This window comes from Cyrtonyx montezumae, unplaced genomic scaffold (assembly GCF_038088225.1).
Source record: "Cyrtonyx montezumae isolate F1298 unplaced genomic scaffold, pur_monq_1.0 scaffold_16, whole genome shotgun sequence".
Taxonomy (NCBI): Eukaryota; Metazoa; Chordata; class Aves; order Galliformes; family Odontophoridae; genus Cyrtonyx; species Cyrtonyx montezumae.
This window is the reverse complement of record NW_027071892.1, coordinates 11,760,597-11,774,136: the sequence shown is the minus strand read 5'-3', so window position 1 is coordinate 11,774,136 and position 13,540 is coordinate 11,760,597. Positions and strand designations below refer to the sequence as shown.

General features: G+C 48.0%; 1 protein-coding gene across 1 annotated transcript; it reads left to right on the top strand.

Moving 5' to 3' along the window:
• Positions 1–253: 253 nt before the first annotated feature.
• On the top strand, positions 254–11,880 carry LOC136046371 (cytochrome P450 3A9-like). Its single transcript, XM_065732935.1, has 13 exons — positions 254–333; positions 597–690; positions 1,672–1,724; positions 2,992–3,091; positions 3,493–3,606; positions 3,779–3,867; positions 4,413–4,561; positions 5,005–5,132; positions 5,464–5,551; positions 6,467–6,627; positions 6,733–6,959; positions 8,379–8,541; positions 10,663–11,880. The coding sequence occupies exons 1-13, from the start codon at positions 263–265 to the stop codon at positions 10,756–10,758; spliced, it is 1,533 nt and encodes a 510-aa protein (XP_065589007.1). The 5' UTR covers positions 254–262; the 3' UTR covers positions 10,759–11,880.
• The last annotated feature ends 1,660 nt before the right edge of the window (positions 11,881–13,540 follow it).

The following is a 13,540-nucleotide window of genomic DNA, read 5'->3' as shown; positions in this document are numbered from 1 at the left end:
AAAGGTGCTCTCAGGACATCTTCCCCTTTCACTACCTTTTCTCCTGCAGAAAACTGCACCTTCAGGAGTTCTATCCATAAAAACCACAGGGCCCTGGGCACAGTGCTGACACTTGAGTGAAAAGAGAAACCCAGCCCACGGTTTAAAGCCTGAGCAGGGAAGTAAACAGCACTCCTCCTTCTGCATCACGTGAGCACAGTAGAAAGTCATATGAAAAGCTGATAAAGTGAGGCCTGGGCAGTGCTGCTGGGCTGTGTGCAGGATGGGGTTCCTGCCAGACCTTTCCCCCATCACTTGGCTGCTCCTCATCGCTTTCCTGGGCCTCCTGGTGCTGTAAGTAGCAGCTGGTGGGCAGCACTTTGCAAAGTGCATTCATGAGGGCTAAAAATTAGTGCTGGGTTTTCCTATGCTGTCTACAAGGCTGATAAGCAGGGGTGTGGGGAGAGAAGGGAATTATGGCCTGGCACAGCCAGCTGAGAGCACCGGCACTTCAATCTTTGCTGTGTGGTGGGAAGTGGCTATTTAAGTGGCTCAGGGGGAAGATTCTTCTTCTCTCGTTACATAAATGCATTTCATAGCCTGGTTTTGCTCTGCAGCTATGGGATATGGCCCTACCAAACCTTCAAGAAGCTGGGCATTCCTGGACCACAGCCTGTGCCATTTTGGGGAACGTTCCTGGGGTACCGACGGGTGAGTATGGGCAGCAGCTGCTCCAGGTCTGCTTTAGGTTTTTGCTGCTGCTGCTTTTCCTGTACCTTGGATATCTATTCCCTCTGTCCTTGATTCTATGATGCTTCCAATGACAGAATCATTAAGGTTTGAAAAGACCACTAAGATCATCCAGTTCAGTGCTTTCAGGTGAGAAGCTCTGTGAGAGCATACAAACAGAAATGAAAAGCACCTTCAGGTTCTGACTGATCTGAATGAGCTATGTTCTGTTTTTCTCTCCCTTCACATTTTAAGCTATTACCTCCCTCCTAGATTTCTATCTACTCCATAGCAGCTGAGGAGCTGTTGGAAATCAAGAAGACAAGTGTCTTCCAGATACCTGGGGCTGCTGCTTTCAGAGCAATGCATGCTGCTTTGTGCTTTGGGTCAGTCCTCAGCAATCCCTGCCCAGTTTCACCATCTCAAAACTCCAATGAATAGATTTGTACAAAGCTGTAGTGTTTTCCAGTTAGCAAACCTTACCAAATGATGAGGTATTAGCCAGTCCCAGATAACTGCCTGCAGGTGCAGGAAAATAATGTATTAGCTTCAGCTTCTGTGGAAGAGGCGTTTTACCTTTTGTTTGCTGGTCTTACAGCATGATCCCTTACTGGTTTAGGTGATGCGTGGTGTTACGTGTCCTGTAAGTTTCATCTTTGTGTGTAACATCAGTTAAAACCTTAATGGAAACAAAGAAATACTGAAGAACCATTGTACTGGTTCAGGAACTGAAGAGGAAGATCTCAGGAGGACAAGGAGGCAGCAGCTCCTCCTGTTGAGCTGCAGTTGTATCATCTCCACTACATTTTCTGCTCTGCTTGGCTGGTGGAAGTTGAAAGGACTGTTCTCTCTCTGCTCTTCTTTCCCTCTAGTGCAACTGTCCCCTGGTGTCCGTGTCTGCCTCTGCTGATGGCTTTGATCACTCTTTCGTTCACAAACTGTTTCTTGTCTCCTCTTTTGCAGGGGCTCCTGAATTTTGATCAGATGTGCTTTGAAAAATACGGTAAAATCTGGGGGTGAGTTACCATCTGCAGAGCAAAATTCTCTGAAAATCCTCTGGGGTGCTCCTCTGCCCCAAAATAGAATGGGACGTGGCCACTGCATCTCAGCACTGTAATGCCAGCAATGACAAGTTGAGGTATAGGGAAAACCTGGGTTCATCCCTGGAAAGGTCTCCATCCATCTCTACAGGGCTCAGTCCTGCTGGGATTTCAGTACAGCATGAGGCTGGGATGACTGCAGCCAATTCTGGAGATTTTTCCTTGCGTAGGCTTTGAAAATAACCTTTTTTATTTTTATTTTTATTTTTTTACCCTGCTTTGGGATCATTCAGAGCTCACTAAAGTGGAGTTAGTGACCTCAGGGCTGAGGAGCTCCCCCACCCTCCAACACCCACCACGTCAGCATGACCATGCCTTTATCTCTCAGCTCCAGATGCATTAGTGAGGGAAGGCACCAATCACTTCCCAACCACGCAGCCTGCCCAGAAAACTCCGCTGCTGGTGTCAAACTGAGCCTTGAGCCTTTGAAGCAGTTATTCTGTCTGTCTGGAGCAGAAAACGAGCTGCAGGCTGCTGCGGTGTGTTTCATCCTTCTCCCCCTTCTCCTGGCACCAGGGCATGAGCTCCCTTTCAGCCTTCTCTCCCTGCTCTGCCCTGGCTCCGTGCAGGCAGGCACAGAGCTCTCAGCACGCTTCTCTTGGGAACCTCTCAAATCCAAGCCAAAGCATTGCACAAAAAAACATAGGAGCTTTATGAAAACCTAGCACAATTTTTTTGGAAAGATGAAATGTTCTCAAGCCTCTTGAAGATGGCAGCTTCCCTCGGCCGTGGCTCAAGGCTCCTGCCATTCAGCTTGTAAGGTTTTGATTGGAAAACAGAAGAAACAGATGAGTTTTTTCCCTTCTTATTGCCTCATAGGCCACGCAGGGAGATCTCCTCCCCCCACAGGTAGCCTTTTCTGGGGGGTGGGGGTGGTAATTGACTCCAGCCACCAGTTGCTAAAGCTGCCTTTTGTCTGAATACACGCTGCTTTGGAAATGCTTCTGTAACAGCACAGACAATGGTCAGAATTGCTCATGCTGTCCGTGTTTGGCAATGTCTTTTTCCCCTTGTCTCCTGATTTACTGCATAAAAAAAACAGTTTCTCATCCCCTTGGTGGCTTTGTCAGAGGGGGTGCAGCTGTGTGGACGTGGGGGCTGCAGCAGTCCCTGCACAGGGCAGCAGGCTGCTTCTGCTCCACGTGACCATGAGCACACTGACCGTGTCTTTCTCTTGGCTTAGGATTTTTGACGGCAGGAAGCCAGTGATGGCGATTCTGGACCTCGGCCTCATCAAAACCGTCTTGGTGAAGGAATGCTATAGCACTTTTACCAATCGCAGGGTGGGTGTCTAGTCCTGTGCTTCCCTTTTTGGTGCAGGAAGGATGCACCAAGAAAGAAAAAGTTTCTTCTTCTTCCGAGCACTCCAGCAAGCAGCTGCTCTCTGTTGTGCCCTGGTTTATTGACAGTAATGCCAATGAAACTCTGCTAAAGCAGTGAGGAGGCATGTCTTGCTAGGACATCAGCCTTGATGAATTGATGTCCTTTCCACCACTAACACCTTTGTTTCCATTTCTGTTTGCTGGTAGAGCTGCTATGAATTCAGGGGCTGGTCAACACTCATGGTTATTCCTTTTTTTACTTATTTGTTTTTTCATCACGAAATTGTTAATGGGTGAAGGTTTCCATCCCCCTTTTCCCAGCATCACCATGTCCCTTTTTCTGTAAAATCATCCCTGTGCAGAACTTCGGTCTGAATGGGAGACTGGAATCAGCTGTCAGCATAGCTGAAGATGACCAGTGGAAAAGGATTCGCACTGTGTTGTCCCCAACCTTCACCAGTGGGAAGCTGAAAGAGGTAAAAAGCACTGACTGATGTTGGAAATAATGCCTTTCCCATGCCCTCCTCTCTTCCACAAGCCACAGACTTGGTCACTGTGGCCTGGCAAATTGCAAGTGGCTGTGCAGAGTTGATCAGCTTTGCTTGGAGGGGGTGAAAGAGTCAACTACTTCTGTTTTTTGCATTTCAGATGTATCCTATCATTAAACTCTATAGTGAAAAATTAGTGAACAACATTGAGAAGAAAGTGGCTGATGAAGAGTTACTGAACGTGAAGAAGTGAGTACCTGTGGGGCTGATACAACAGAGTCTGTACTCAGTGTGGTGACCGAGCCATTTGGAGAGCCCATGTCTGTGCTGCAACCATGTCCTTGTGGTAGGTTGTCTGTGCCCTGCTCTGCCCAGGCTGGGTAACTGTGCTCTGTTTCCCAGCTCTTGTTATTGGGGTGATGTTGAAAGAAGGAGTTCAGCTCATTCCAGAAGCCCTGCAAGTCATAGATGTGGATTTTGTCATCGTTTTTACAATTTCTTGCTACTGATGAGAATCAGAAAGTCATCTTCGTTAACTGCATCACACTTCAGCGCTTTCCAACTACAACCTAGGCTTTTCATGCTGAGAAAAATGGGGGGATGAATACAAACGGGGACACCTGGGAAAATACAGCGCTGACTAACGCCAAATCAGGGCAGGAGTTGCTATGTTAGGAGTCTGCCCTGAGTCATTGGTTAAAAGATTTTCCCTCTCTCTGGGATATCTCCTGGATTGACTGTTATTCACTATTCTGCTTGGGCTCATCCCCTTCACTCTTTTCTTCTCTACTCAGCATTTTTGGAGCCTACAGCATGGATGTGGTGACCAGCACTTCTTTCAGTGTGGATATTGACTCCATGAGCAACCCCAACGACCCCTTTGTCACCAACATTAAGAAATTCCTCAAATTCAGTTTCCTAAACCCATTTTTCGTACTCATAGGTATGATACACCTCCTCTCATAAAACCCGGTCACGTGTGGTGACTCCCTGCATTTCCTTTAACTCCCTTAACTCAGAGACCACTTTGCCATCTTGGGGTGGGGTGTGCTTTGCAGAATCACATTCACCCCAGCAGGTCTGTAGAAATATTTCTCTAGGGAAATCACAGTCCTGTTTCATACGGCTCACGTGTGTCTTTGCTGCAGCCTCTAATGAGCAGAGATCCTGCTCGCCATGGAAAGCTTCTGCTGTGTTACACAGAGAGCTGCACTCAGTGCACAGCTGAGGGTGAATCATGATATGAAATCAGGAAACTGAAAGAGCTGAAGGCAATGAAAAGCAATTTGTTGGGTAAAGATGTAGATTTGCCCCACTTCTTTCTTTGCCGATTTTGAGTTTGGGGGACCTTTTAGAGCTATGTGTTGTTCTTTAATCTCCTTTTAGTATTGTTCCCCTTCACGATCCCAGTGCTGGAAAAGATGAAGGTGACTCTGTTACCTTCCGAAGTGGTGGACTTCTTCGATGCTGTCTTCATGAAAATGAAGAAGGAACGGGAAGAAGGATACCACACAGTGAGTCCAACCCAGGTGGCCTTTTCTCTTCACTGTGCTGTCCTTAGCACAAAAGGAACATACTCATGTTTTCAGAAGCTGTGGTGGATCTATTTCCTTCTCTCCCTAATAGCTCACAGTACATTAAATGGGGGGTGGGGGCAGAAACATGCCCTACCTGGCTTTGACATGGGGAAAGTCAGTGCAGTCATGTGGCACTATGATCTGAACCCCAGAGTGCTCTGAAGTTGTGGGACTGAGTGGAGCAGGAACCACAGCAAAGAGCTTGTGCTGAACAAGATTTGTTTCCTCCAACCCCTCATCTCCTCTGACCTCCTCTGTTCCTCCCCAGGACCGAGTGGATTTCCTGCAGCTGATGATTGATTCACAGAGCTCACAGGACAGCTCCAAGACTGCTGGGGAGAAGGACTTGTACAAATGTACGTCTTGAGATCTGTCCTCTCAGCAGAGAGCAGGTGGTTCTTCCTGTAGTTGAGGAAAGATTGTGGAAGAAGTCTGTAGCCTCTTATTCTATAGGGGTTTCAAGGTCTCAGTAGCGGGGCCATAATAATGCTTATCACATATCAGCAACATTTTATTGCATCTCATTTCCTAGGATAAATCCTGAGGGCTGTTTATCCAACAAAAGGCAAAGTCCTCTCTGAAGGCCAGTGATGTGGGCTGTGCTTTGAAAAGCACACAAAGCTGCATGCTTCTTGCCCATTTACAAGTTCATCCTAAGTAAACTCTTGGATTCAAAAAAATAATGGCACAGCCAAGGCAAAGCACAGTCCATCAACATCTACCAAATCAGGAAGCTTGTAACTTATGATCTGCAAGGACATGGTATTTGGATGTTGCCCCACACTGCAGCCTGCATGCTGGCAGCTGTACCAGCGTGGAACCCTTTACCATCTTTATTGCCACTGCCATGGGGCTACTGATCCCTCAGCACTTAATCTGGCTAAACCCAGAGCTTAGAGGAGTTGCTTGGCATCTCCTCACCTCTAATTTTTCCTGGCACGTGCCCATACTTTATTTTATTTCTTACCATGGAAGCACTCTTCCAGGAGATAACAGATTTTCTAAATGACATTCAGGCTACTCTGAGCTTCACCAGTTTAATTCTGCTCTTAATGACAGCAAAGTAACACTACCAACCATGACAGCGGTTTTCTGGCTTCACACCAGTGCCAGAGGCTGCCAGTCCATGTCAGCTGGACAGATCCTCTACCAGGTCTTAAGTAGTTATGAACAGCATTACCTGGATGGCAAGTGGGACTTGGATTCCTGAGGTTTAATCACTCTTGTGCTGTAGATTTCAGCTTCTCATGCATCTTTATGCCTCTTCTCAGCATTAAGTGATGAGGAGATTCTGGCCCAGGCTCTTATCTTTGTCTTTGCTGGTTATGAAACCACCAGCTCCACCCTCAGCTACATCTCCTACCACCTGGCCATCCACCCCGATGTGCAGAAGCGACTCCAGGATGAGATTGATGCAAACTTGCCCAACAAGGTAAAGAAAGGTGTCGAGATGCCGAGGTCACTCCCACCTGCACCTTGGAAACCCTGAAGTCCCACGTTTGCAGACTTTTTCCTTCCTCTCCCCTGCCATCCTCAGGCCACTCCCACGTATGATGCAGTCATGCAGATGGAGTACCTTGATATGGTGGTGAATGAATCCCTGCGGCTGTACCCCGCTGGGGGGCGGATTGAGCGGGTCTGCAAGAAGACAGTGGAGTACAATGGGGTGACCATCCCAGAGGGCATGGTGGTCATGATCCCAGTCTACGTGCTGCACCGTGACCCGGAGTACTGGCCCAAGCCAGAGGAATTCAGACCTGAGAGGTGAGGGCCAGGTGGGGGACAGCTGCACGTTTAACATGATTCCTGGCAGGGGACATGGCAGAGAAAGCGGGGGATGCATGATTATAACATTTAAATTGGGCATTTATCATTGTCTGACATCTAGTCCCAGCATTACCGTGAGGGGAGTTTTATGATCTACATCCATAAACTGTGCATGGAATTTAATTAACTGCATTGAAGGAAGCGACAGTGAGAGCAGCTCCCAGCAGCTGTAACGTTGAGGGGTTTATGGCCAGATATTAAAACGAGAGCCATTGGGTGACTGGCACAATGCCATGCAAATCGGTGACGGAAGGGCAAAGATAGGTAGGAGATAAAGCCTAATTTTTCAACCCCAGTTCTGAAACAATCTTTGTTTAGGAGGCTCTGTTATCGCTTGAAAAATGAGGCAACAGCCCAAGGTATATTTGTGATGTCCCAGGCTTGCTCATCTTCAGCTGGCCAAGAAGACACTGTGGTCTGGCCCAGAAATCTGTGTCCTAGAAGCTAACTCCAAAGTGCAGATATGTCTCGGAGGTGAACACAGCATGGCAGAAGCATCATGAAAAGCTTAGGGGTGGGAATGTGTCCTGCTGGGATCACCATGATCCACCAGGACCCAGGAACACCGTGCTGACTGCAGGAAGAGCCACCCCAATGGGAGAGCTCTGGCAATGGGCGTGCTGCACCTCAGTTACCCCAGCAGTTGATCTTTATACCAGCTGACAAACGGAAAGCACAGATGGACAGGGACTCTTCAGGGATCACTTACCTCGCTGGGAGTTCATCAGAGGGTTGTGTTGGTGTCTCAGTAGTGAGGTACTTCACTGCCGACTTAATGTGGCACTGGGAATGAAAAGCTTTCTGACATGAAAACCAACTGATCACTAAGAAGTATTACTGAGAATGCTCAGTGGCAAATTCCTCTGTGAAGCTGATTGTTCTTCCCTGTTTTTCATGATGAGGAGAGGAATGGCTGATGTGTCTCAAAAGCAACCCTCCCTTTAGTCACGCAGGGGGAGGATGTCTTTGTGTTCGCTCTGTCCTTTGATCTAAAGGGAAGACGTGAAGCTGTAGACCTGCATGTTTTAGGGTTTGAAATCTGGGTTCAGCTTAGAGGGAGTTCTGAGAAAAGAGCAGTTAAGAAATCATTAGCATGTTTGTGGCCTTCCCTGTTCACCTGACACACCTGGAGATGCGCAGCCACCTCCAAGCTGCTGGATGAAAACAAAAGGGTAAGGTGTCTGTTGTGACAGGAAAAAGGGTCTTAGCTGTGTTCTTCTAATATGCATGGAAACACAAAACCTTTTGCATTCCCAGACCCCCCATTGCTTCACATGTGAAAGCTGACACATCCCAGAACAGCAGCTCTTTCTAATCTTACTTATGTATTTTATTTTCTTTTATTTTTGTAATCAGGTTTAGCAAAGAAAACAGAAAGAACATTGACCCCTACACCTTCCTGCCATTTGGGGCCGGCCCCAGGAACTGCATCGGAATGAGGTTTGCTCTCCTCGTCATGAAAGTGGCCTTGGTTGTCCTTTTGCAGAACTTCTCATTCAAACCCTGCAAAGACACTCCGGTGAGAATATTGGATGATGTGTCATTATCTGTACTCTGTTCCCACTGGGGTGATCCTGCTTGCTCTCTTTTGTCTGCGTCTCAGGACAAGTAGGGATCTGACTCACTTACACATTAAATCCCTCTCATCCCCGAGGTACTATAGCTTCACGACCACTGAAGCTTGTCTGCAGGCTTGGGCTTTGCCATTTCACACAGAGACCGGGGAGGAAGATTTCACTGTGGATTAGAGAGGCGTGTGGGAATATCTGCATTTAAATGCTCTCAGTTGTTTTAAACACTTCAGCACAACTTACTGATACATCTATTTTTATTCCATTTTTTTTAGTCTCTAGAGAAGCAGATTAAATGTTGGTGGGATGTATCAGGCTGAAGTCCCCAAAGTGCTCTGCTTCGCTTCGGGTGCAATTAAGCAGCGGGGTGCTTGCTCCCTGCAGTCTGCCCTGACCCAGCTTAGGCAGAGCAGATCTCCTCCCAGCTCACTTCAGGGCTGTGTTTTGCAACACAAATGTGGCCAACTGCAATGAGACCCCGAGAAAGCGGAACGCATCTCTTACGGGCCACCAGGCAGCCTCTAAAGCAGAACAGTTTTTGAGTAAACATGATCTGAGCTAAATTTGAAGCAGTGGCCCTCTCCCACTTTGAGGCTGTGCAGAATGAAGGAGGCAGAGGTGAAGCAGAGAGGCTCCCTCCCTCCCACCCATTCTTGGGTCTGCGTAGGCTCTCACATGGTACTGGTGGGACAGGCTGTGCAGAGCAGAGCTGCTCAATGCGAGGCAGTGTGATGGCTGCTAGGGATTACCTGTCAGGCAGCATGTCCTGAAAACGTGGCACCTCCCCATGATGTGGCCAGGTCGCAGTCTGCTGCTGCTCCCAGCTGTGAGCACTGGGTGCCCAGCCCTGACCTGCCTTGCTGCACCAGCTGCCACCAAAGGCTGTGCCATTAATGCATTTTGCTCACGAGGTGAGCCTGGAGATTGGAGCAGAGGGGTCACAAAGTGCATTCAAAGGACATTTGCTGTATGAAACAAAAATACTCATGGAATTATAGCTTGGCACAAGTGCTCGGCTGGAATCTCTGCAGATTCAGATTGCTACTCAACTGGTAACCTGGAGGTGAAAGACTGTAATAGTCCATTAACAATGCAGTGACCTATCCACCCTCCCCCAAGTCTAATGACATTTTTCTAGTCCTCTGCAATCCATAAAATTGATTATTTTTATAACTGCCTTTAATTAAAGGGAGACAAGTTAAATATGTATTGTATTATTGGTGGCCATAGGTTTATGGGGCTCTTCTGGGCTCATCTTCAGAAGATGTCATGTATGCTGGATCTGAGGGGGAGGGAAAAGTTCACCCCAGAACATCCTTTTGGAATATATGTACGGATGCTGCTGCCTCCTCACTCCACCACTGATGGCACATTGGGCTCAGAGCCATGTTGCTGAGATTTCCTGAGGCTGACTGGGATGTGGGGCTTTTAGTGCAGCATATCAGGCTAGGGGAGCACTGCCCTTGTCCTGATGAGGAGAAGGAGAGCTGGGACATGAGTGGCACCTGCAAGGTGCCTCCCTCCATCACCAGTTTTCAGTTGTTTTTGTTAAAATTTCCACCCCAAAGGAGCCCAGAACTTTTCTATGTGAGGAAACTTTTTCCTTTAGACTCATCTGGAGCATATCTCTTCATTTCTTCCTTCCCAGAGAGCTTATTGCTCCTCCAGCTCCCATTACAGCCTCACTGCCCTTCATGCTGACACATTTTGGCATTAAACTATGTGGTACCACTGCCCCTTTTTGGCTTCTGCTCCCTGGATGGGTTTTGGCTGCTTTTACCTCATTTGAGAAGTGTGCTGTGCTCCTCTTACTGCCCCAGGTGGACACTAGCATTCACTAACCACTTGGTTCAAGAGCTGAGGGCTGCTATCTCACAGCTGTTATACATGTGCAGTAGTAAGAGCCCTGCAATACTCACAGCTGCAAAGCCAGGCAGTGCACTGCAGACAAGGGGTGGCTGAGATGTGCGTGGGCTGTAGGGGTGTTTTCCATGACATGAAAGTCCTTTTGCCCATCTTACAAGGCACTTCTGTGTGTTATTCTTTTTATTTTTTCTTTTTCTCTCAAGATCCCCCTGGTTCTGGACACGAAAGGTTTCATGCAGCCAAAGAAGCCTATCATCCTGAAGATGGTCCCCAGAGCCCACGGCGGTCTGCAGAAGTGAAGGAGCAGTTCAGAGATTCCATGCCCAGCTCTGGAAAAGAGACCCAAATTGATATGTGCACCCCTGAAACATCAGGGATGCAAATCCCTGCTTTGCAATGAGGCATTAGGGGTTTGGCCTGGCATAATTAAAAGAGTCATCCTAATGAAAATTCCTCGGTCCTAGATCCTGCTGTCCCAGATCACAGTAGGCATTTTGCAAGACTGTGTGTGCTTGGGTTGTGTTTTTTTCTCTCCCTCTGAAGAGGCACTTTTCTCAGCAATTTGATTCCAGACACTGTCAGTCTTTTCTGGCAGTGTAATTTAAATCAAGATAGGGAGAGCAAATTGCACATAGTTAAGTAATGCTACCATTGCTCCTGCTCCTACTGCCTGCTGGGCAGCTCTGTGTGTCTTCTGGTTTTATTCTCCTGGGGATGTAGATTTGTCCAGGGCTATTTCCTCAGCTGTGTGCTCTGACCCTGACAAGTATTAAAGTGGTCATGTCCTCGCAGGGATGAATGCCTGTCGCACATTTTCTGATACTGATTTATTTAGATTTTCTTACGATTTCATGCGTGATTCAGATTGCAGATGAGTTAACTGGAAGAGCCCAGAGTCAAGCAGTTGCCCCTAATGACTGGAGCTTTGCAGAGTGAGAGAGAAGTGCCCTGCGTGTTTTCCTGCTTGTTTGCTTGTTTCACCCCAGGCACACAGCTGTCTCCTGCAGTCGTGGCTGTCAGTACAGGCAACGTCTACTGCACTGCCACCGTGACACCTTTTAGTCTCTGATATGCATTAAGCCACTATAGAACAGAATTAACTGAATTAATCATGGCACAGGGTGCAGCACTGAGAGCCTTCAGATGTCCTGGCCAGCTCTGGACCAGAAGAAAGATGTTGCCTTTGGCTGTTGAGGACTGGGAAGTCTTCCCCATCCTTTATTCTTTTTTTACTTACTAGAGGATGTAATCACAGAATTGTGGGGGTTGCAAGGGACCTCTAGAGATCATCTCGTCCAACCTCCTACCAAAGCAGACTCCCTAGACCAGGATGCACAAGTAGGAGTCCAGCCAGGTAATGCTCTGTGCTGTCCCATCTCCTGCTATTCCTCCAAACACTACTGATGGAAGGCTAATCACAATAAAATGCTCACTTGCTTCTTTTGCATAGAATTGAGGGCAGTCTCTGCTTCTGCTCTTTCCTCTGCACCTCTGCTCTTTCCTCTCCTCCTTAGAATCCTTAAGGCTGGAAAAGACCCCTAAGATCAAGTCCAACCTCCAACCCGGCCCCACCATGACACCGAGCCGTGTCCCTCAGTGCCACAACCACACAGTTCTTGAAGACCTCCAGGGACAGTGACTCCACTGCTTCCCTGGGCATTACATCACTGGAAATAAGTGACTGAGCAGAGCCATTGGTGGTGTGAAGTGGTCTCCAGTGCAAAAGCGGGCTTAGGAACTTCAGTCACTAGAGAGCAGTTGTTTTTCTTTTTATATTGCTTTTCTGTTCTGATATGTTGTTATTATAGTTAGACTGTATATATATTATTATATGCTTCTTTTTATTTCTTTCTATATTTTATATTTTCTTTTTATATTTTTGAGGCATTTAGTAGAAAACCCCCAGAGACACATAAAAGCCTTCCTGCAGTGGATTAAATTCCCCAGTGAAAGACATCCTTGCCTGAAAGGGTAGGGAAGAGCAAGGCTGTTTCCCTGGAGAGTCAACGATGAGCTGAGAGGGAGGGCGAGAAAATTCCAGCTTCCCCCTCTGCCTTTGTGAGCCGCAGCAGCACATCACCCTTCCAGACTTCGCACAAAGGCAAGAGTTCATCTTTGCTTTCAGCTGTTACAAAGCCATGGCTCTGTGTTTGACTGCGGCCACAACAGCGCATCTCCAGGGAGAAGAGCAAAACACAGAGGCAGTCAGAAACCTGGGGAACAAACAGCAGCCATGCAACTCCGCGGCCACAGCGGGGGGCAAAGAGGGGCATGGGAAATCCCAAGGGCCGCTTGGAGGGGTGACCAAGGAGATGAGGGTGGTGAAGTAACACAGCATCACAGGTCAGGGAGGCATTAATGACTGGGCCAGGACAAAGGCTGTAGCTTGCCTGGTGGCTGCGATGGAAGTCACGAGCCCTGCACGAAGGGTTTTGCTTCCTTGCTCCATGCCCGCATTGGAATTAATCACTTGCACACAAATGTCAACACTGCGGAAAATATCCTTCGGGATAATCTCTCTCGCAAAGCCGCTTAACATTTTAGTAATAAACAGTTCACTTCCAGGTGTCAAAGGATTGCAGCCTCTCTCATCTCTGTTCAAAGCATCTCCGTCTGCTGGCACCCAGCATCGCTTCCCTGCTCCGACCGAGCGTGGGAGCACAGATTTACCTGCCCAGAGCCTGCCTGCAAGCTGGAAGTACTCTGCCTTTATCTCCAGGCGTCTGCACTGGGTTCTGGCAAGAGACAAAGCAACACTGAAGCGTGCCAAATCCCAGCTCCATTTTGCTGAATTTGGGCGCCTTTAAGAATAGCGAGAGCACCCCTTTGCTGCTTTGCACTTGGGCTTATAGGAAGCTCTGGGTGATGAGGCTGATCTCCCTTTTGCCTTCACAGAGCTGAGGCTTCCAGCAGCGTCGTGCCTCAGGTTACCTGCAAGCACACAGCAAATTGGTTCTGGCTAAGCAATGACCCATGATGTGTGTCTGCTTTTGTGTCAGATCCCAGCGAGGTCGAAGAGTGACCAAGTGGGTTTCCTTCAGGACAGCACTCCACCAGAAGTGCTTCAGGAGTTTGTCTAAC